Genomic DNA, 21,846 nt, shown 5'->3' on the forward strand with positions numbered 1-21,846 from the left:
CAACTGAACCTCTGTGCCCCAGTTTCCCCGTATTTACCTGGGGACAATTGCAGCACAGAATTTTTATGACAATTAAGTGAGTTAGCATAGATAAAGCCTATGACAGTGCCCTCTGACCCACAGGGTCAGTGACAATGACCATCACCAGACTCTCTCATTACCTTTGTGGGGAGGACTGGGGTCCCCAATTTGACCGTAAGCCCCTCTCAGGCAGTATCTGTGCTCTCCCCTTCTCTTGTGTCTCCCACCCAACCTGGCGCACAGCTGAGCACACTGGGCAGGCACAGTGCATATGCACTAAATTGAAGTATATGGATTCCAAGGCGCTATGACCTACAGGCACAGTAAACACTGAACAACAGCACTCCCATTGTCAAGATCTGATGGGAAGCCATGGAACATACATAATGTTCTTCTCTATTAAATTGTTTGACCATAGCTTGAGAGCTGAGCAGGAGACCCTATCCCCACATGACCACTGGTGGTGGGATTTCCACCTCTCCCTGGCTAGCAGTATCAGCAGAACCCCACAACCAGCAAGTCTGGGAGCCATGTTCCACCTGTGGGTAAGTGTCTATTGTTGGAAGCTCTAGAGAGCCTGTTGACGTTATGCCTCTAGTGTTTCCAAGTCCTGTCTCTCATCATTGCCTTTGATCTTGACATCAGTCCAGGAGGCACAGGTTGAGCTTCACCATTCCCCTGGTTGCTTGGATGTACTGAGGACAATGTACTGAGGACAGGAAGGTAGGATGAGCTTCCCACCTTCCTCTCTAATAGCAGCGCATCAGGATGAAGGGCATGTGTTCTGCCCTGAATGTAGGGCTTCTCCTCTCCCTCTGTCTGACCTACCCCATCCCTGGACAGCCTGCTGAGCCCAAGTACCTCCACAATGAAGCGTGAGGCAGACTTCCTCTCAAAGAACTGCTTCTGTTCCCTCTTGTTGGTGCACAGATACTTCTGCTGGGTGCACACGGCATCGCAGCCATAGATGATGATGAAGATGTTGGCATCTGTCCCAGCAGCAAAGACATCACTGGTGTAGAGGGTGATCTCATAAGGAACAACTGAGGGTGGTGGTCAGAGAACAAAGCCAGAGGGGATGAGAGAACAGAAAACAAACATGGTGAGGGCCAGTTCTTCAGCAGCACCACCAGCCCGGACCCTTGCACTGGGGATCTGCTGCCCAGGGACCTGGACCTTCACAAAGTTGCCTAGCAACTGCAGTTGGGGTCTGGTCCTGCCCAGCCACCACGGAAAACCCTCACCCCCTCATACCAGGTTGTGTGAGCCTCTCACATCCCAGAGTGCATGTACCAGACTGGTTGAAAGCACAGGCTTTGGAATTTGACAAGCCCATGTTGGAAACCTGGCTCTGTCTTGACCATTGGTGTTATCTGGGCAAGTTACTTCTGAGCCTCAGTGTCCACTGTCTGTAAAGTGCCCTCCACATGGTGCTTGGCTGAAGAGACTCCATAAACAAGAGCACTAGATTTCAGGGGGCAACATGCTGATTGGATCAGCTAGTCTACAGTAGTGAGCATTCTTTCTCTCCTCTCCCTATCCCCTGCTCCCAGGCCCTCCCTTGCTCCCAGATGGCCTGCCTTCCCAACCCATCCACTTCACACCCAGTCCCTCATTCAGGTTCCCTCACATTACAGAGGTCTTTTATAGGGGAGGGGATAGCAGGAGGCAAGGGCTGCCACCAGGGTTTACTTGGTCCCACCAGGGACAATCTGTTCTCAAAAGAGGGTTGACAAATCAGTGCTGTCAGCAAGCAGCTTCCTGGTGGGCAGCCACCAGTGTGAATAGAGACCAGTATGTCTCTATGCATGGGTGGAAGACCCTTTGCTTCAGAAACTTTTGGGGATGCTTGTCAAAAATACAGATTTGCAGGCCAGGTGTGGTGGCTCATGACTGTAATCCCAGCACTTTGGGAGGCCGAGGTGGGCGAATCACTTGAGGTCAGGAGTTTGAGACCAGCCCAGCCAATATGGTGAAACCCTGTCTCTACTAAAAACATAAAAGGTAGCTGGGCGTGGTAGTAGGCACCTGTAGTCCCAGCTACTTGGGAGGCTGAGGCAGGAGAATTGCTTGAACCCGGGAGGTGGAGGTTGCAATAAGCTGAGATCACGTCACTGCACTTCAGCCTGGGTAATAGAATGAAACTCTCTCTCAAAAATAAAAAATAAAATAAAATAAAAATAAAATACAGATTTGCAAACCCTGCCTTAGCTTCTCTGCGGGATGGGTATAGGGATCTAAATATTTAACTCATAGTTTATACTAAAGTTGGAGAGCGCCTAAAACAATGTATTGCTATAGGAACTATAGGTTAGTTCATTAGCAGGTTGTGAAATGGGTTTAGTAGGTTGTCAACAGTATTTTTAAAAATATGTGGAATTGAAAAAAATTTAATAGAAAAATATCACTGTATATCACACATAACGAGGGTGCAATATTTTGTGACATTTTTATTTTTTGCATATGTGTATAAATGTGTACACTTACTCTGGGTCACAGTAACTAAAAAAAATTAAGAAAAAGAAAAGAAGAATATTGAAAACCCAGAGAAACAGTTCAAGTGGATGTCTACTCTATTCTGTAATCTTGGCCCTTGAAAGAAGTCACAATAGAAGCTTCCTGCTCTCTTGTGGCCCTTACCTTCTCCAGATGAGGATGTTGCTTTCATTTATCATCATGGCTACTTTGCTGTAGGGCTGTAGTAGTGATACCCGCAGTAATAATAGTAATCACTTATTAAGTACTTCCTATATGTCAGACTCTGTACTGAGTATGCTGTGGTCCTTATCTCCTTTAACCCTCACAATGACCCAAAGGAGTAGGCATTATTACACTCCATGTTACAGATGAGAAAACCAAGGCTCAGAGAGGTGAAGTAACTTGCCTAAAGTCACATGGTAGAACTTGAACTCAAACCCAGGCTTGTCTGACCTTAAAGCCTGTATGGTCAGCCTCTAGGAATCCTGTTGCTGTGAACTAGAGATAAGTACTACTGCTTAGCCACAGGCCACAGAAAGGGATAGCATAGAGGTGACCACTACTCCACAATGGCTTGAAAAGGCCCTCACCAATAGGTTGAAGGGAAACAGCCTCGACCCTGCCAGGTGTTCAAGCAATAACAGAGGTGTCATCTCTGCAGCATACAGCCCTTTCCTCTGAGCCTCTGGGTTTTCTCCCTGCCCCAAGACTTGGAAAGCCTTGAACAGAAAAGCTGGCAACAGAATCTGAGCTTTCCTGAGACTGGCCAGCAGTAGGAGAACCCCTGGAAGTTTCTGGGCAGGAACAGCTCACCCTTTAGGTTAGTTTTAATATCAGGCTGAAACTGAGCATGTTCAAAGTCAAGCCATACAAACTCTTTATCTTTTCTTTTCTTTTTCTTTTCTTTTTTGGTATGGTGTATCCTAGGGCATGTAGGGAGAAATGGATGCGTTTGTCCTCAAGGGTTCCAACCAGTGCCGCTGCCAGCCCCATGCACATCTTTCAGGCCAGAGTCTGTCCTCGCTTGCAGGTGACTCCTGGGAACAGAGGCTGGATCCAGGGCTGGTTTTGGGCATGCCCAGCCAGAGAAATGTCACTTCATTTTAGACTTTGGATCAGAAGATATTTTGATGATCTGTTTACTTTATTGCTCTAGGCAAAAAATTGTTCATCACTGATACATGCTATTAAGTATGAGTTGTTTGGGGGAAATCTTGTGGTACAGTTTATTGTTTAGTTAGAAAAAATTATATGCTCTGGATTTTATTCAGATTTTACCAAATTTAGATAGACTTTTAGAGTTTAATTTCAGTTTGATTCCCAGTACCTAGTACTACATACTTACATGTCTATAAACATTTAATACATTCTTCCTGATGATGACATTGGAAAGGAAGTGTTAAAACTTCACTAAATTACTCCCTTCCCTTCTTCCCCTTAGCTAGAAAATGGAATTACATTCACCTTCTTTTTGAATTCTGGATCTGGCAGGGTCCAGGCTGTGTTTCCCTTCAACCCATAAGTGAGGGCCCTTTCAAGCCATTGTGGGGCTGGCAGTCACGTATACCACCTGAGAAAATCTTATACTGTTGATTTATTTGGCATGTTAATGACCGGAGTAAGGACTGGTGACAGGGCTGATAATGATTCCTCAGTTAGATGTTTATCTTTCTTCCTTTTGGATATTGCTATCATCCTGCATTATTATCTCTATGCTGCAGATGAGGAATCTGAACCCTAGAGAGGTTAGACTCTCTACATGTTGTCACCAGCTAACTTGGAGTGGAGTTTAGAATAAATCTCATATTTTCATTTCCTGGGTCCTGAACTCTGCCCACAGCCCCCACAGAGCTCAGGAAATTCAAGACAGGGATGAGAGATCAAAATCTTCAAGGTGGGCCTGGCCCACAGTCAATGCTGAAGGAGGAACTGGGGCTGAATTGGGGTAGCTGGTGATGGGGCCCCAGAGAAGGGCCGGCCTTGCCGTGTGTGGTTCCTACATGGCGTGTACAGCCTCGTCTGAAGCTCTGTGTGGAAGAGGTCTCTGATGATGGACCCGTCGTCTTCATTTTTGGCCAGCCAGCGGCCACAGGGAAACATCATGCACTTCCCAAGAGATGGGGCATCCACCTCTACCCAGTCTACAAACCAGCCTGGGGCCTTGCCTAGAAAGAGAGGAGACACAGAACCCATCAAGGATCTGAGCAGAGATGATTTCCTGTGGGTAACTTCAGGGACTCCTGACATCCTTCCTTATTTGGTGGCTGGCCGATACCATTAACATGACATCCCTTTTGCTTGCAGCATTGCTATTAAAATGTGCACCCAGATGTTGAAGCTGGATCACACTCCAGGCTACTGTCAGTGAAATTAGTAAGAGTAAAAGAGCATCAATAGGAGATGACAGAAGAGTAGGGGGAGGCTGAGGTGGGAGGGCACTGAGAGGAAGCAAGGATGCTCTTCTTCCTTGAAAAAGGGGCTTCAAAAAGAACTCAGGGATGCCAGAAAGAGCCTATTTACAAAAGCTTTATAATCTTACCCAATGATAGGAATGATGCAATTGAATCAAAGGCTCTGGGGGTGGAGCCAAGAAATCTGTGAGTTAACCCCCAAGGTGATTCTGTTGCACACTCAAAGAACTACTGAGTTAGATTGGGGATTTTCATATCTGGCTGTGCATTAAAATTACCGACACTGGGGGATAGAGAAAGGCTTTAAAAATCACCAGTGTCCAGGTACACCGCTAGACTAATTAGGCCAGAAACTCTGTGTGCAGCTGAGGACTCTCTGGGCTCTGCTGGGCTTAAAGGGATTGAGGAAGCTGTGTCATTACAGAAGACAGATGGCATTCGAATTTCCAGAGTCTTTCCCAGAGGCCCACAAGGACCTGTCCATGGTCCTTAAAGTCTTAACAGGGAGCAGAGGGGAGGAAAGCCACACCTGTGTTGTCATGGCCAAGCCGAACTTTCCACAGGTCTCCCAGATCCAGCGTCTCCACCGTGAAGATTTCAATGCTGTCCCTCTCAAACTTATTGCTGTTTGTCTTGGAGGACTTCAGGAGGGTCATTCCTGTCGATCGGATGACCCCAGCATGACTGGCTGGACCTGAGGCCTTTCAATCCTAGTCAGACCCAAACCTTTAATCCCTTTTCAAAATGACCAAATTTCTGAACTTCCACCAAATTTAGGCTGTGCAATTATCATCCACTGGCTACCCTTGCACAGTGGGCATTTAAAAAATTTTTTATTTCAATAGCTTTTGGGGTACAGGTGGTTTTTGGTGACATGGGTGAGTTAGTAGTGAATTCTGAGATTTTGGTGCACCACCACCTGCGCAGTGTACTCTGTACTCAATCTTGTCTTTTATCGCTCACCCCTTTCCCAACCTTCCTGCAATGAGTCCCCACAGTCCATTATATCATTTTGTATGTTTTTGCACCCTCATAGCCTAGCTCTCTCCTATAAGTGGAACATTCAGTATTTGGTTTCTCCATTCCTGAGTTACTTCACTTAGAATAATGGGCTCCAGCTCCATCCAAGTTGCTGTATAAGACATTATTTCATTCCTTTTTATGGCTGAGTAGTATTCCATGGTGTATATATACACCACATTGTCTTCTTATCTTTTTTTAAAAAATTTTGTTATACTTTAAGTTCTGGGGTACACGTACAGAATGTGAAGTTTTGTTACATAGGAATACACGTGCCATGGTGGTTTGCTGCACCCATCAACCTGTCATCTACATTAGGTGTTTCTCCTAATGCTATCCCTCCCCTAAGCCCCCACCCCCGACAGACCTCAGTGTGTGATGTTCCCCTCCCTGTGTCCACGTGTTCTCACTATTCAACTCACAGTGGGCACTTTTTTGTGTGTGTTCTTTCATTGAGTTTTACAATAACCCTTTAGGGTGTGCATTTTTATTTCCAGTTTATGTCGAAAGAGATACCTTACTCAAAATCATCCAGGAGACAGTTGTGGAGCTCTAAGTCAGTGCTGCACCACTTCCATACCCTCACAACTCTCTACATGGAGAGGGAGCCAATGACAAAGCCACACTCCCTATGTTCCCTGGGGAAACATGGGGTTTCCTTCAGGGATGGGACATGTGGGAATTTCTGGAGCATGTTCTCTGGATGACAGAGGAGGGATGAATTTGAATGCCTCCCCCACCCTCGGCTATTTCACATATAAAATCGTCCTGAGACTGGCTGCAGTGTCAGTCTGAAACTGAGGTGATCTCAGAGTCATCACCGTGTCCTCCTGCCTCAGCATGCACTGCATTGCCTTTAAGTCTCTGTACCCTGATAAGTCCCAGCTCTGGGCCCACCTCATGTAGAAAGTCTTCTGCTATTCCTAGACTCACTACAGACTGGTTTAAGTATACAGAGAGACAGACAGACCTTGGTCCAATCCTAGCTCTGCCACTTACCACTGGGTGGCCTTGGGAAAATTATGTAATATTTCTGAGACTTGGTTTTCCAAATGTCAAAAAGGAGAGGTCTTAGTCCCTTCGTAGGGCTGTTGTGAGGATTTAATGAGTCGATGACTGTTGGATGCTCAAGAATGTGTCTAACACATGGAAAGGCCTCAGTTAATAAAAGCAGTTGCCAAGGCCCATTAATTTCTTTGATCATGGTTCAGGAAGGATTGTAATCACATACATTTGTAGGTTATGACCGAATTATATCATTATATATTATCTGCTTTATCCAACCTATTAAATAATTGATGTTAATTAATGTTTATTGAGTGCCACTTTTGTCCCAGATGTTGTACGTGTTCAACTTCATTAGACCTTCAACTCTATAAGGCACATACTAATTTTATCCTCATTTTATAAATAGAGGAAACTAAGGCACAGAAGGGTTAAGCAACTTGCCCAATGTCACACAGCTCATAAATGGTGGAGTGGAGGTTTGAACCAATCAGACAAGCTTCAGAGTCCATGCTCTCTACCAGCACATTGTTGTAGTAGATATGAGCACCCCATGGTCAAGGGTTAGGTCCATTTATTCTTCAATAATGCTTGGCACTAGGCTCTGGACCTGCAGGATTTTGAGCAAATACATGATGACTACTTGAGGGACTGACTCCTCTCTAAACTCAACAGAATGACTGGACAGTGGTGTGAGCAGATGGCTGGACCCAACACGAAATACCACCTTCTCTGAGTACCTGGGCAAAGGCTCCTAAACAACTCTACCATGCCTGGAGTGCCTCATACTGAGAGTACCATGGCTGAATTTCATTGGAAGTTGCGCAAAGCCACCTTGTCCCAGATTGTTGTTGGGTGGAGTCAGGGCTACCTCCACCATTGGAACAGAAAAAGAAAGCTGGCTCAGAGAAGAAGAAAATTTTTAGAAAAAAAGGAACTTTTTTGATGGGGCCTTTCTTGATGGGGCTAATTGCTTGCATACTATTGAGAGACAGAAGCATAATCGGGATTCCCTTGGAAATTTCTGCTGAGTCTTCTGGTCTCCCTGGGGAAGAATGTGTGTAAACCTTGGCCCTGCACTGCTTTCTTACCAGTGTCATCTTGTGTGCCAAAGAGTGTGATGAAGACATTAGCATCTGTGCCTGCATTCTTCTTAACCCCAGTCTTTATGGTCACTGAGAATGTGGTAGATTTATCTGCCAAGAGAATAGTATAGAGCAATGAATTGTGGATTGTTCCTCTCATGAAAGGAGGAAAGAGGACAACCACCTCCTCTAGGAGGGCTTCCTTGATTCACTCCCTCTAGCCCCATCACTCCAATTTTTCTCTTGCCCCTTCAATCCTATATCTGTGAGTCCAGTGATTAGTAATAAGTATGTTTCTACATTCCTCTTGGCCATTTCTAGGAATCATTTTTTTTAGCATGTGTTGTTCTGCAGTCACCATTATTCTGGAAACTTCCAGAGGTTAGAGAGGTGAGTCCTCTGCCTCTAGCTTATACAGGAAGCCTTCAATCAATAGAGTTGATAGGATGGTTAGGGGAGTCTTGGAGTGACTTTGAGGGTCAGAGGTTCAGCAACCAGGAGCCCCATTCTAACTCCTCCTGTCTGGGAGGAGTTTTAGGGATGCATGTTTCAGGTGAGCATCATAGAACTCTTGAAGGTTACTGTTCATTCTTTCCCTTGACAAAAATGCATTGAGCGCCTATAGGGGAGGGCAAAAGACTGAATCAGAAGTAGCTACACTCATTCCATTCTACTCCACTCTACTCCACTCCATTCTACTCCACTCCACTCCACTCCACTCCATTCCATTCCATTCCATCCCAATACATTACATTCCAACCCATCCCATTCCATTCCATTCCAATCCACTCCACTCCATTCTACTCCACTCCACTCCATTCCACTTCAATGCATTCCGTTCCATTTCAATACATTCCATTCCATTCCATTCCAACCCATCACATTCCATTCCATTCCATTCCATCCCACTCCACTCCACTCCATTCCATTCCACTCTACTCCATTTCATTCCATTCCATTCCATTCCAATCCATCCCATACCATTCAATTTCATTCCAATCTATTCCATTCCAATCATCCCATTTCAGTCCATTCCACTCCATTCCAATTCATTCAATTTGATTCCAATCCATTCAATTTCATTTCTGACAATAACTCGGTCCTAAGCTGTGTGCTTTATACTGCCTTGTCAGGGAGGAAGTGCCCAGAGCCCACTGGGAAGGGAAGGAAGATGGAGACTTAGGGTTAGGGAGAGGCAGAGGGAAGGGGTACTGGAGAAAGAAATCAGCTCTAGTTTAGAAAACCTTTCTGCTCCAGGGCCAGGTTGTCGAGGAGGTTGTTGTCACCGCCTCCCCCACCCTCCTCGCTCTGTGGCAGCACATAGGACTCATCCACTGGCAACAGCTCCCTGGACAGCTGACCATCATCCTCCTCCACTGCCAGCCAACGTTGGCATGGAAAGTAGTACCTGTAGGGGTGGACAGGGAAAGATTGGAATGTCCTCTTAGAAAGGTCTCGTCTAGCAGCAGTCATGGGCTGAGAATGAGAGGCCCTCTATGGGGTCCCAAACTCTCCCCTGTCTGCCCCTGACAGCATTGCCCTGCTATTCTACCCAGTCTGGGAATCGTTCCATTAGTCATTTGCCTGGGGTAGAGAACAAACATGGGGACACTGTCTCCAGACATCCCATTGGAAATGGTTATGTGACCTGCCTGGAGCACACAGAGCCTCAATCAGGGTCATATTAGATGGAAGTATCTAGAAGGAGAGGGACATATGGGGACTGTTCCAACCCTTTCCAGAATGAATCTACTAGCCAGGGCTATTTTAGTAGAGCGAGTTGTATGTAGTCAGCACACAATATGTAAGTGTTGAACTAATGGATTTTAATGGAATGAGCCAGTTATGTATGCTTTTGGAAGGTACATAGAGTGTGGCTGAGGAGTTGGCATAGCAGACTGCTGAGTCCATCTAGGAAAGGGAGGTACGAGTCAGACCCCTCAGCGTGGAGGTAACACCCAGCACAAGGGAGGTAACACCCAGCGCAAGGGTGAAGGTAGGGCCAGGGATGGGAGGCACAGGGGCGTAATTAAGGACTCTCCCCTGGATCAGACTGTCCAAGTTTAAATTCTGGCTCTACCACTAATAGTTGTGCAACCTTAAGTAAGAGTGTCCTTATCTCTGTGTGCTAGAGCTGCCAGATTTAGCCAATAGAATTACAAAATCCCTATTAAATTTGAATTTTAGATAAACAATGCATAATGTTTTAAGTGTGTTCTATCTAATATTTGGGTTGCGCTTATACAAAAACATTATTCATTGCTTATCTGAAATTCAAATTTGACTGGCAACCCTACTCTGTGCCTCAGTGTACCATAAAATAAGCATAATATTGTCTGTTTCATCAGGTGTTGTGAGGATTACATGTGTTAACCTTATAAAGTGCTTATAAAAAAGCCTGGCTCAACATATGCTCTCAGTAAGCATTGCTACTGCTATTGCTGCTCTTGTGACTTCCCTTCCCTTTCATTCTCCTTGGCCCATGCCTGGGGCTTCTGGACGCTGTGGTCTGGGAAGCTCCTCTCTGGCCGCTAAGCTCCCGGGATAAAACAAAAGGTCTGAGAATTCAGCCTATCTCTAAGTTGGGGGCCATTCCACCCTCTTTATGCCCCTTCCCCACCCCTGCCCTGATGCACAAGGGCCACTCAGGGACTGCTCAAAGTCTGGAGAGGTGGGAGCACCTTAGGCCAAAGATCCCATCCCTGTCTGAGTCCCCACATTTTCCTAGAGTCTTCATTGCCTCCAAGTATCAAAATGTTAGAGGAGCAGAACCAGAGAGCAAAATCTCAGTCAATGGGCTCAGATGGGGTGGGGAGGGGGGCAATGTTATACTGATGGCATGGATTTAAAGGAGCTCAACCTGGGGCAATATGAACTAAACTACCATTAAATTAGTGTTTAAGAGAAAAATGCATACTGTTCTGCTTCTTAGCCTTTAAATGTATGAATAGAAGAGTTAACATTTTATCCAATAAAATAACTTATTAATAATAGGCTATAGTTATAAATTATGGCCAATTAAGGAAGAGAGATAGAAATAAAGAGAGAGGTGGGGTCAGAGCAGAGGTGGAGATAGAGCGTGTAGGAAGTTGGCGGAGGACAAGGACAGAGCGAGACACACACACAAAGAAAAAGCCAGGGAAGGACAGGAAAAAAGTCAAAGACAGAAAGAAAAGATACAAGCCCTCCCATGCATACAAATAGAAAATGCACAGAGAGTCTGGATTTCCTGGAGCAAAATCTCCATTGTTCCTGAGATACTTGCATCGTGACTTTAAAGCCCCTCAGCATGCTCACTACTGTAGAGAGCAGCACATCTCCTCTCAGAACCTGCTCCCTGTACCAATAGAACCAAAGCAGGAGTCAGGTATGGCCTGAGTGCTGAGCATTCAGCTTCTATCCCCACAGGGCCAAAAAGCACACATGAAGATTTAGGACACCAGGCCTACTGACTCCTACCTCTTCCTCCTCCAGGAATACATCCTGCTCAACCAGGCTTCTGGATACTGGGAGGGGACCAGGCAGGGGATTTTTAGTGAACAAAGGAGATGAGAGGAATGCAGGTATTCTGAGCCAGATAAGCTCTCCACATTCCTAAACAAGGATGATGGAAGGAAAGAGTAAGGGCTTCAGTAAGCAGGAGGTTGAAACTGAGCACTGAACCAAAAGCTTGAAACTGTTAAAAGTATAAACTCCACTTGAAAGTAAAAAATTGAACGAGGAGATTGCAAATTTGAGTGTCGTACAATATAAATAATTTCATACAGAATTTCCCATTTTGTTTATAAGCTAAAGTCTGGACAACATCAACTGTGAGTAAATCCTGGCTGAGTGGTGTACTGAGAAAAGCATGGATCTGGAACTCAGGAATTCCGGATTTGTTTCCCTCCTCTGCCCCTAACAAGCTGTGAGATCCTAGGGATTAAACTGTACCACCCAGAAGGCTGGGTGAGATGACCTGGAAGGTCTTTTCTGTCTCAACATTCTGGGACCTCTAGGATCCCTGGAGGAATGGGAGATTCCAGAGGACAATTTTTGTTTGATAAAATTTAAGGGAAAAAACTTTAACAACTTTTTGTTCAATCCTTTCTGGAAATCCCACCCAACATATTTGCCACATAAAACAACATTCAAGAATGGCATCTATCTTTAATTATTAAGGATCTTATAGGACCCCCAACCCCCAGGCCGTCAATTAAAACATAAATCTTTGTTTCAGGGCTGGGAACAGAGGTAGAGAAAACATAGAATATCACATCAAATGTGGATGAAACTCAGGACACTAAACATATTTCCAGCCTTTTATTTTTTGGCATTTGCCTCTTTGTCTTTGAAACTGAGTACATTAGACTTTATTATAGATCTTAAAAATGCAGCTAGCTAGAGTATTGAAAGAAAAAGGAAAGAAGGACAATCTCATTTAATCAACAAGCCAATAAATTTGGACAGGGTGATAAAGTAGCAGAGCCAATGATTAAGCAACTTAACAAAGATGCCCTAATTCAAGACAACATACTCCCAAATATCCCACCATTTCTGTCATGTATCCTGAAACCCAAACATTAGAGGCTCATAGCTTTTGATGCTGAAGGATGCTGAATTTTTAGGTTATTTGTTAATATATATGGAATCCCTGGGCTGTAAGGGATTTTTAAGAGTCAGTGTGTGATCTGCCAAATCAGTTTTCCACTATAAGGATGATTACAGAAGCATATGTTAAGGAAAAGCTTCCATCAACCAGGGTCCCTGAGTGAACATGCTGAGCAAAGTCCCCTGACACCCTACATCAGACATATAAGTGAGAAATAGATTTTTGTTGTGTTAGGCCACTGACATTTTAGGCCTGTTTGTTACTTAGCAGAACCTAGCCTATTCTGACTGATACAACTTCAGCATTAGTCTCAAATAAGTGGTAATCGAATTGATAAGGATGGAAAAGGTTGCTCAGGGAGTATATTTGTCTGTTCCTCCTACTGGGAAAACTATGACCCCATGAATGCAGAGTTTGCTTACTCATTGTTATATCCACAGCCCCTGGCATACAAGGCACTCATAATATCAATAGAATTGAAAGGCATTGTGTCCTCTGGGGGTAAATCTTTCTCATCACCTTTTTCAAATTTCCTGAGATAACTCCTAAGTTTCTCAATTAGCCACCACTCTTTCCTTGAAGATGCACTTTCTTTATTCTAGTATTCTTTTACCTAAGGTGGTGCCAAACCTTAGACTCCAGGAATTGTCTGAGCAGCACAAAGGAGGGAAGGAAAGACTAGCCTCTTCTTATTCTAAGTGTGACATCACTATTATTAAAAAATATCAATCTAGTGCCTTTGTAAACTGTCATTTTTTTTCAGAGTGGCCAAGGAACAGGGCCTCTCAGGCTAGAGAAGGCAGGAGGAGTTCAAACATAAAATTTCCTGATTTCATAATCTTGTAAAAAGCCTGGACCAGTGTAGTCCTTTACCAAAGGGACATGAGGCTGTGGGCAGAGCCCAGGTTGACCCAAGGGAGACCTCAGATCCCGGGACACGCCATTCAAATCCATCTAAAAAGGTTACGGTACATACATATAATGAAATATAATTCAGCCTTGAAAAGGAAGGTAATCCTGTCACGTGCTACAACATGGATGAAGCTCGAGGACATCATGCTGAGTGAAACAAGCCAGATACAAAAAGACAAATTCTGTAGGATTCCATTTCTATGAGGTCCCTAGAGTACTCAAAGTCACAGAGACAAAAAGTGAAATGGTGGTTACCAGGGGCTGAGGGGAGGTGGAAAAGGGGAATAATTGTTTAATGGGTATAGTTTCAGTCATGCAAGATGAAAAAAATCTGGAGATCTGACACACAACAATGTGAATACACTTAACACTATTGAACTGTACACTTAAAAATGGTTAAGGTGATAAATTGTATGTTATGTGTTTTCTAACACAAATTTTTTAAAAAAATCCAACTCACTTGAGGCATAAAAACAAAAACAAACGAACAAACAAAAAAACCATTCACAGCCCACAGTTGCAAACCAGCACTAAACAGGCTTTCTCATATAATCTTGATCACTTTTTGCCAGCCTCGGACTCCTATAAAGGACCTCAAATATCTTCCATTTAGAAATAAGAGCATTTTCTTTTTGGCAATTGAACTGCAGATCAATAAACTTGTACCCCTAACCCCCTCCTCCCTGTGTTTTGACCATCTTAGGCTCCTCTGCTCTCCAAACAGCCTCTGAGGTCAGGTGGGCTAGGAGCGGTTCTGCTGAGACCCAGACTGCCATCTCCCACCTGGACAGCACAGCCCCTGGACCACAAGGAGCTCTCCCTTGGGGTGACTCTGCAGGAAGCCAAGGCCTCCATGGCTTTATATCTTCTCCCAATCCCTTCTGCTCAGGCCAGCATCTCCCACCAGTGCCTGATCCCAGTTGGCATTCTCCTGCTTCTGGCTTCCTCTTTGTGAAATCTGGCCAACCAAAAGCCTGGGTGTGTTTTCAAGCTCCTCCGCACGGCTTTGAATGCCCTCATCTGCTCCTCTCCAGCCTCCCTTTCCATTTTTTCCTGTTTCCCACCCCTTCACGTCCCTTATGTACCAGACAAATAGAATTACTAATTCCATTCTGTGTGTGCCCCTCAATTGCCCAATTCTGTGCCACCTGCATCACATTTTTTTTCAAACATTTCTAATGTTCTTTTTCCCAAGCACCAAACATCCAAGGCTTCTGTTCATGAAGGCCCATCTCAGATGCCATCTCGTCCCGAAGATGCCCCCACCCATGACTCCCTCCTCTCCCTGAGGTCACCCCTGAGACAACCACCACTGTCACTGTGCCTTATAGTCACCTGTGTTTTATCTCCTTCACTTGGTAACAGTGCTAGCTCCTTAAGAATAATCCCACATTCCTGCAGCCTTTCCCAGCTGTCAAGCCACTTTTCCATGTTAACTAATTGGACTCTCATTGCCAAGGGGAAAGAAGCACTGCTGTGTGGCACGGGGATCAGGCAGGATGCTGGGCCCCTAAACACATTTTCTCATCTAGTCCTCATGATGATTTTGTGGGTGAGGTTTATTATGCCCGTTGTATGGATGGAAGGCTTGAGGCTCAGAGGACTTCCATAGGCCACATAAGAGTGGAAGAGAAAGTACTTAAACCTAAATCATCAGCTTCCTAGACCATCACAGTTCCTTTCTATAAAAACAGAGTCATATCTGAGGAGCTATTTAACCCCCAGCACTTAGCATGGCATGTGTTTGTCAAATTAATGAATAAACCAACAAATTAACCATCATTTTTATTCATTAGTGTATTTAATAAGTATTTATGGTATGCCTGTAGTATGCCAGACACTCTTCTAGGTACTGGGGTGGACACAGCAGTAAATGAAACAAATGAGGTCATTAACGACATGGAACTTACATTCTATTGTGGGGAGATGAGCAGCGCCTAAATACACCATCTCATAGTAGGTCAGATGATAAGCTGATATAAAGAAAAATAAACAGAGAAAAAGAAATGAGGGGAAGGGGGTATGCTAGGCCTCACTGAGAAGGTGACATTTGAGCAGAGGCCTGCCTAAAGAAAGCATGACAGGGAGCCACTGGGGGAAGGACTGCTAGGGAGTGTGGACATCAAATGCAAAGGCCTTGAGGTGGGACCATGTCTGTTGGGTTCAAGGAACAGCAAGGAGTGAGCAAGGGGGAACCAGAATAGAGAGATGAGGGGCATACAGCAGACCTGCAGGCCGAGCAGGCCACCAAACATGCTTTGGCTTTGACTCTGAGTGACCAGGAGCTTCTGTAGGATTTGGAGCAGAGGAGCAGTGTGATCCTGGTCACTGGGCTGCTGTAGTCAATAGAAGGGCCTTGGGCAACCAGGGCACAGGTCAGGAAGCTTCGATGGGGGGGGCGGGGGATGGTGAACATAGAGGGGATGAGGTCGGACTCATGCTCTTCTGATGGAAGGCCCAACAGGTTAAAGCCAATGGACTGGGGGCAGGGCATGAGTGGCAGAGAGGCATCCAAGAGGTCTAGTCTGCATGCAGGATGTTGACTGGACATGTCAACAGTAAGGGAGATGTGAGTGTTCTCAAATCCTTTTGGCTGCAAAAGCTTTATTTCTGAGCTCATAAAGGTCATGGAGAGCCTGGGGAAGGCCCTAGGTATTGACAGAAAAGGTGGTGTCTCTCCAAGAAAGGGGAGATTCACTATTCTGATTTGGTTTCTTCTGAACTTCTATAATTTTTTGTCTAGCTCCCACAGTAGGCTTTGCGTAGAGCTGCTCTTGGCTTGAAGATTATTAAGACCAGCTCATCACAGAGCTCTGACGGACTGCTACTTCAATAGCAAAGGAAGCAAAGGACTTTCAACTAGCCATGCCAACAGAAAGGGATGGGGAGAGAAGAGGAGGAGATGAGGGAAGGGGAGAGTGAAGGGAGGAAGGAAGAATACAAAGGGATGGGGGAAAAGAAGAGTAATGAGAAGACTCTATTCGCAAGAGCAATAAAATATAATATACCTGAGCATAAACTTAACAAGAATGTGTAGCAGTTATGTGTAGGAAATTGTAAAGCATTACTGAGGTACATAAACAGCTGGATAAATGGAAAAGTGTACCAGGGGGTAGCACTTATTCTAAATATGCAATTCTCTACACATACACTTAATGGCATAACAATCGAAATTCCAAGAGGATTTTTTTTTCAAATCACTTAATGTCTTGATTTGAAAAAGGCAAGAATAGCTAATATTTTTAAAGAATAATGAAGGGGGACAAGTACTGACAGGCATTACAATAGATTATAAAGCTATAATCATGTTTAAATTGTTGGGCTAGCCCAGAAATGCCAAATCAGTGGCAGAGAATTGCTAACCCTGACGGAGCTGCAAGAAGAAGCCGGGGATGTTCAGTTTGTCCCCAGCCTCACGGTTCTGCGGCACCTTTTCCTTTCCAAGCTTAAATGCCTTGGATTTTCAGAACATCTTAAGAAGTTAGGCTGGCAACATGAAGCCCATTTATCAGAAGAGGAAACAAAAGCCCATAAAGATGGCATGACTTGTCCAGGGTGACCTGACAAGTTTCTGGCAGAGGTCAGACCCCAGGTCAGGACCCTGGCTCCCAGCCACGGGGCTGTCCTACAGCCTTCATGTGGTGTCACAATGATCTCACAAAAAAACCATGACAATGGGCTGTCTGTGAGCTGTGGCTCAGTGTTCCCTCGGGCTGGTAGAGTAGGGTGGGGTGGGAGATGGGAGAACCCTGTCACCCCCTGTCCTGCACAGAGGGGAGCCCAACAAGACTATGGGCTGGGAAGTTGATTTAATTCAAGCAAGGTTATCGGCTGGGAAGTTGATTTAATTCAACAAATATTTGTTACAGGGTACTCACTAAATTCTAGGCACTGGCAGGCCCTCAGCAGCCCCAAAACCCACTCAGGATCACTCATGCTTTCTTCTCTGTCCCACCCCACTCATACAAGGGGACTTCTCTCCTTTCTCTTGCCCCTGGGCCCCTTACACCCAAGGGGCAATGTGGCCTAATGGAAAACACGTCCAATTCAACATGGATGGTCTGGAGTTCTGGTCCTGGCCGTGGCACTGACTGATTTTGGGGCTGTGACTTCGCCTCCCTGGGGTGTGGCTCTATGGGAAGATATAACACTCTCTTCCCAACCCAGCTCATGTGGCAGCTGTGAGCCTCCAGCAGGGGTCAGCAAACTATGGACTTCAGGCCTAATTAGGCCTACGCTGCTTGTGAACATCCATAAGCTATGCATGAATTTACATTTTTAAATGGCTGGAGGAAAAATCTAAGGAAGGATAATATTTTTAGACATGTGAAAATTATATGAATTTCAAATTTCAGTGTCCATAACGTTTTATTGGATACTGATATTTGAAATTCATATAATTTTCACGTGTCAAAATAATACGGCCATGTCTAATCATTTAGGTATCATCTATGACTGCTTTTGTGTTACACCAGCAAAGCTGTTGTTCCAGAGACAAAATGCTTGCAAAACCTAAAATATTTACTATCTGGTCTTTACATAAAATGTTTGCTGACCCCTGGTATACAATATTAAAAGAATGTACTAGAAGTTGCTTTACACGTGGAGAGGCTTGTGGGTGAGCTATGCCTGGGCATGGAGACTGGACCAAGGAGGGTCTGGTAGGGATTAGAAATCCTGTATCTCTGAACAGATAGACCTCAAGAGTTGCTGGTCTGGGAGATCTACCGGACTGTCTTCTCACAGGGCAGGTGATACTGGGGGCTGCCAATGAGAGAAGAGGGAGAGAGGCAATGCCCATCCAACCTGCAACATGGGCAAACCTGCTCTGGTGGCCATGACAGGCGACACAGCCAGCCTACCCTCACCCTCAGATGCCACCCAGCCCACCCTCAGCCTCAGACATCACAGCCAGCCCACCCTCAACCTCACACCTGGCCACCTTCATTCTCAGATGTCACCCAGTCCACCCTCACCCTCTGACGTCACAGTCAGCCCATCCTCACCCTCCAGTGTCACAGCCAGCCCACCCTGAGCTTCAGACATCACAGCCAGCCCACCCTCACCCTCATACCTGCCCACCCTCGTTCTCAGATGTCACCCACTCCACACTCACCCTCTGATGTCACAGCCAGTCCACTCTGACCTTCTAGTGTCACAGCCAGCCCACCCTCACCTTCCGACATCACCCAGCTCACTCTCAGCTTCAGACATCACCACCAGCCCACGCTCAGCTTCATAACCACCCACCTTCATTTTCAGATGTCACCCAGTCCACCCTTACTTTTCAATGTCACAGACAGTCCACCCTCACCCTCCGACGTCACAGCCAATCCACCTCACTCTCCAATGTCACACCCAGCCTGCCCACACCCTCAGGCATAACCCAGCTCACCCTCAGCCTCAGACATCACCCCCAGCCCACCCTCACCCTCACACCCACCCACCCTCACTCTCAGGTGTCCCCCAGTCCACCCTTACTTTTGGATGTCACAGCCAGTCTACCTCACCCTCAGGTGTCACCCAGCCCACCCTCACCCTCCGCCATCACAGCCGGCCCACCCCCAGTCTTCTTCCAGGACTACCTCAGACAGGCAGACATGGCCTCCCTCAGAGCAAGACCCCTCCCCGACCCTCGCCCCACTCACGTGATCTCGTTGTTCATGTCAGTGATATCTATTCTGTCCAGGAACCAGCCTGCTCTGTTGCCTGTGTTGTCGTGGCGAATCCGAATCTTGGTCAGGGCCCCCAGGTCAATGGCATAGATGGTGAAGGTGTCTGTCTGTGAAGGGCCAGGGAACACTCAGTGGGGTAAGACCTACCCCTCCCCACCTGTCCATCAGCTCCACCCTCCCAAGGACCACGGCAGCCAGGCAGAGGCCAATGGTGAGACCCAAAGTGACCGTGGGGATGATGGAAAATGTCACTTAGTAGTCTGGTGTTTGGCCTGCACGATTGTTTCCCTAACTTGTCCCTGCCAGGGGATCTTCTCACTCTCATTATGTCCAGGAGGATGGAAGTAGGAAAGGAAGAGTGAAGGTGACCTTGAGAAGCAGAAGAGAAGATAGGTTGGCTGGATGCCCACATTTGTGGTGGGTGTGCTGTGTGCAGGAGAGGGGGGTGCACTGAAACCCTCTGCTATGTGTACAGGTGTGTGCATAATCTGCTTCAATCACATATTTGTATTAAGTACCTGCTATGAGCTGGTGCTGTGCAAATCCAAAGTGACTGACAGAAACTGAAGACGGATTTGCCCACCGTTTAGGCATGAAGAGGGCCATGTGGATCACACCGTGTGAATGCACACACTATTCTATGCGCAGGAGGAAGCAGACTACACCAGAACCCTACAAGTAAATGGGGTCTTCTTGGATATAACTTTTTTGACTCTTAATTTTGAAAAAGATTTTAAATCTACAGAAAACTTTCAGAAATAGTATGATGAAAGTTCATATACCTTCATTTAGATTCTGCACTTATTTGTAACATTTGCTTTCTCACTCTATGTCATCTCTCTTGCACTCTCTCTCTTGCTCTGTGTTTTTCTAAATCATTTGAAAGTAAGTGGCAGATACCATGATACCCTAAATTCTTCAACCTGGATTTCCTAAGAACAAGGATATTCTCATATAATCACACTAGAATGATCCAATTCAGAAAACTTAACATCAACACAATGCTATTATCTAATATACAGTCCGTGTTCAAATTTTATCAGTTGTACCAGTTATGTAGTCCTCTATAGAAATTTTTTCCTAATCCAGAAATGCGTGGCTATAATTTTTAGAGGAAAACACTGAAACGCAGAAATAAACTACATCCTCAAGTCATGGGGAAGATTCTTTAGAGAAAAAGCAGGGGGCTCCTGAAATAAATCAAGCAATGAGCCCAGAAATATGTTAATTAATTTATTTCATTTTAAAAAATCTGTGTTAATGAGAGAACTTGGCTTTGGGTAGAGGCAGGAATGGGAAGGGTGAGATAAGAGATAGTTTTCTAGCCAGGGGATATTATAAAATCTTGAAGGACAAAGATGATGGCTTTATTTTTCATGATTTTCCCACTACACCTGGAAGAGTAAGGTATGTGAATTTCTTTTCATGAATTCCCACCGCATTAGGATACAGTTCTGGCTTCTCAGCCTGTCTCTTAAGCCTCTCATGACCCCAACCACCCCATACCCTAAATTGGTCTTATCCAAGCTTATCCACTGGGGCTCAGCACTGACCACAGCTCAGCTAAAAGACGCACTGTCCCAAACTGGCCTTCCCCATTTCCACCTCCATATCTTTGCTCATGTGGTTCCACCTTCTGAGAACATCTTCCACTGTCGCCTTTATATGTCTACACCATGCTCACCTGCCAAGGCCCAGTTTAGGTTGCTCCTTCCCCCCAGTTTTCCCCAAGACACCATCTTGCGCTGAGGACTTCCTCTTGAACCCCCGCATCCCTACCGAGTGCCCCAGCATCTGCCACACAATGCCATTACCTGTTTGTTCCTGTGGGTCAGCTGGCCTATGGGCTCTATGTGCTGGGACCCTGCCTGCAATTCTCTCATAACCCCCCACAAAATATCAGTGTTACTGAAGAGGTACTGCCATGAAACCTGGTGGGATGAACAAGTCACACTGTCAGACACAGCAGCCATTGTGCTAGGATGGGCTGCCATGGGAATCTCAGAGGGCACCACACCCACAGCACCCACCCAGGGGCCAGAGACCCTCACCCTACCTGCCCCTGCTCAAATTTGTTGGACTTGTCTGACTTCTTCAGGGGTCGTTCACCTGTGTCCCCATACTCCTCGCCGTAGATAGTTAGGTAGACGTTGGCATCAGTGCCAGCCTTGGGCACATTCCCCGTGATCACCTGGACCTCATAGATGTTTGCTGGAGACACAGAAAGATGCAGTGTGGAGGGCCTTGGGGCCATGGGGTGAATGGACCTGAGGCATAGCCTCTCAGATCCAGCCAGATCCCAGAACAGGAGGGATCTTCAGATGCCTCTACGCTAACCTGGGACTGAAACTGCCCCCAATCCCAACCCCAGACTCCTTCACCATGAAGCCAGCAGACAGCCCTCTTACTTCATGTCCCCCCAGTCAATTGTATTGAGTCATATCAGGGCTCTTCCCAAAGTCACCAATTCCTCCTGAGAACCTCAGGAAAAGTGCCATGCTTATCCCCAAACAGCAGTGTAAATGGTGGCATTTCACACGCAGGTCAAGAGAGTTATTTGGGAACCATGATGGGTGCCTACCTATTTGGCCTCCATGTGAGGGGGATCTAGGCCCCCTGCCCCCCGTGGCCCCCCTTTAGGGGAACTG

At 45.8% G+C, this 21,846-nt stretch overlaps 1 protein-coding gene and 1 long non-coding RNA gene across 4 annotated transcripts in view; one reads left to right on the top strand and one right to left on the bottom strand.

Moving 5' to 3' along the window:
• The window catches only part of LOXHD1 (lipoxygenase homology domains 1), a 183,691-nt gene that overhangs the window by 62,728 nt on the left and 99,117 nt on the right, over nt 1–21,846 (bottom strand). Inside the window, exons 20-26 of one of the 3 annotated variants that reach the window (XM_017951697.3) lie at nt 21,255–21,409; nt 19,172–19,305; nt 9,265–9,428; nt 8,027–8,131; nt 5,440–5,568; nt 4,500–4,664; nt 883–1,064 (exon numbers count right to left, since the gene is read on the bottom strand). In XM_017951697.3, coding sequence (XP_017807186.2) covers nt 883–1,064; nt 4,500–4,664; nt 5,440–5,568; nt 8,027–8,131; nt 9,265–9,428; nt 19,172–19,305; nt 21,255–21,409 — 1,034 coding nt within the window. Of the gene's footprint in view, nt 1–882; nt 1,065–4,499; nt 4,665–5,439; nt 5,569–8,026; nt 8,132–9,264; nt 9,429–18,699; nt 19,152–19,171; nt 19,306–19,716; nt 21,002–21,254; nt 21,410–21,846 lie in introns of those variants that run through there. The other 2 variants (XM_031658813.1, XM_009192665.3) reach the window with 2 other exon arrangements.
• Nucleotides 19,588–19,896, top strand: LOC103879715. The gene is made up of 2 exons (XR_004180065.1): nt 19,588–19,673; nt 19,789–19,896. It is a non-coding gene; the product is annotated as an uncharacterized LOC103879715 (long non-coding RNA).

This window comes from Papio anubis, chromosome 19, assembly GCF_008728515.1.
Source record: "Papio anubis isolate 15944 chromosome 19, Panubis1.0, whole genome shotgun sequence".
NCBI classification, from domain to species: Eukaryota; Metazoa; Chordata; class Mammalia; order Primates; family Cercopithecidae; genus Papio; species Papio anubis.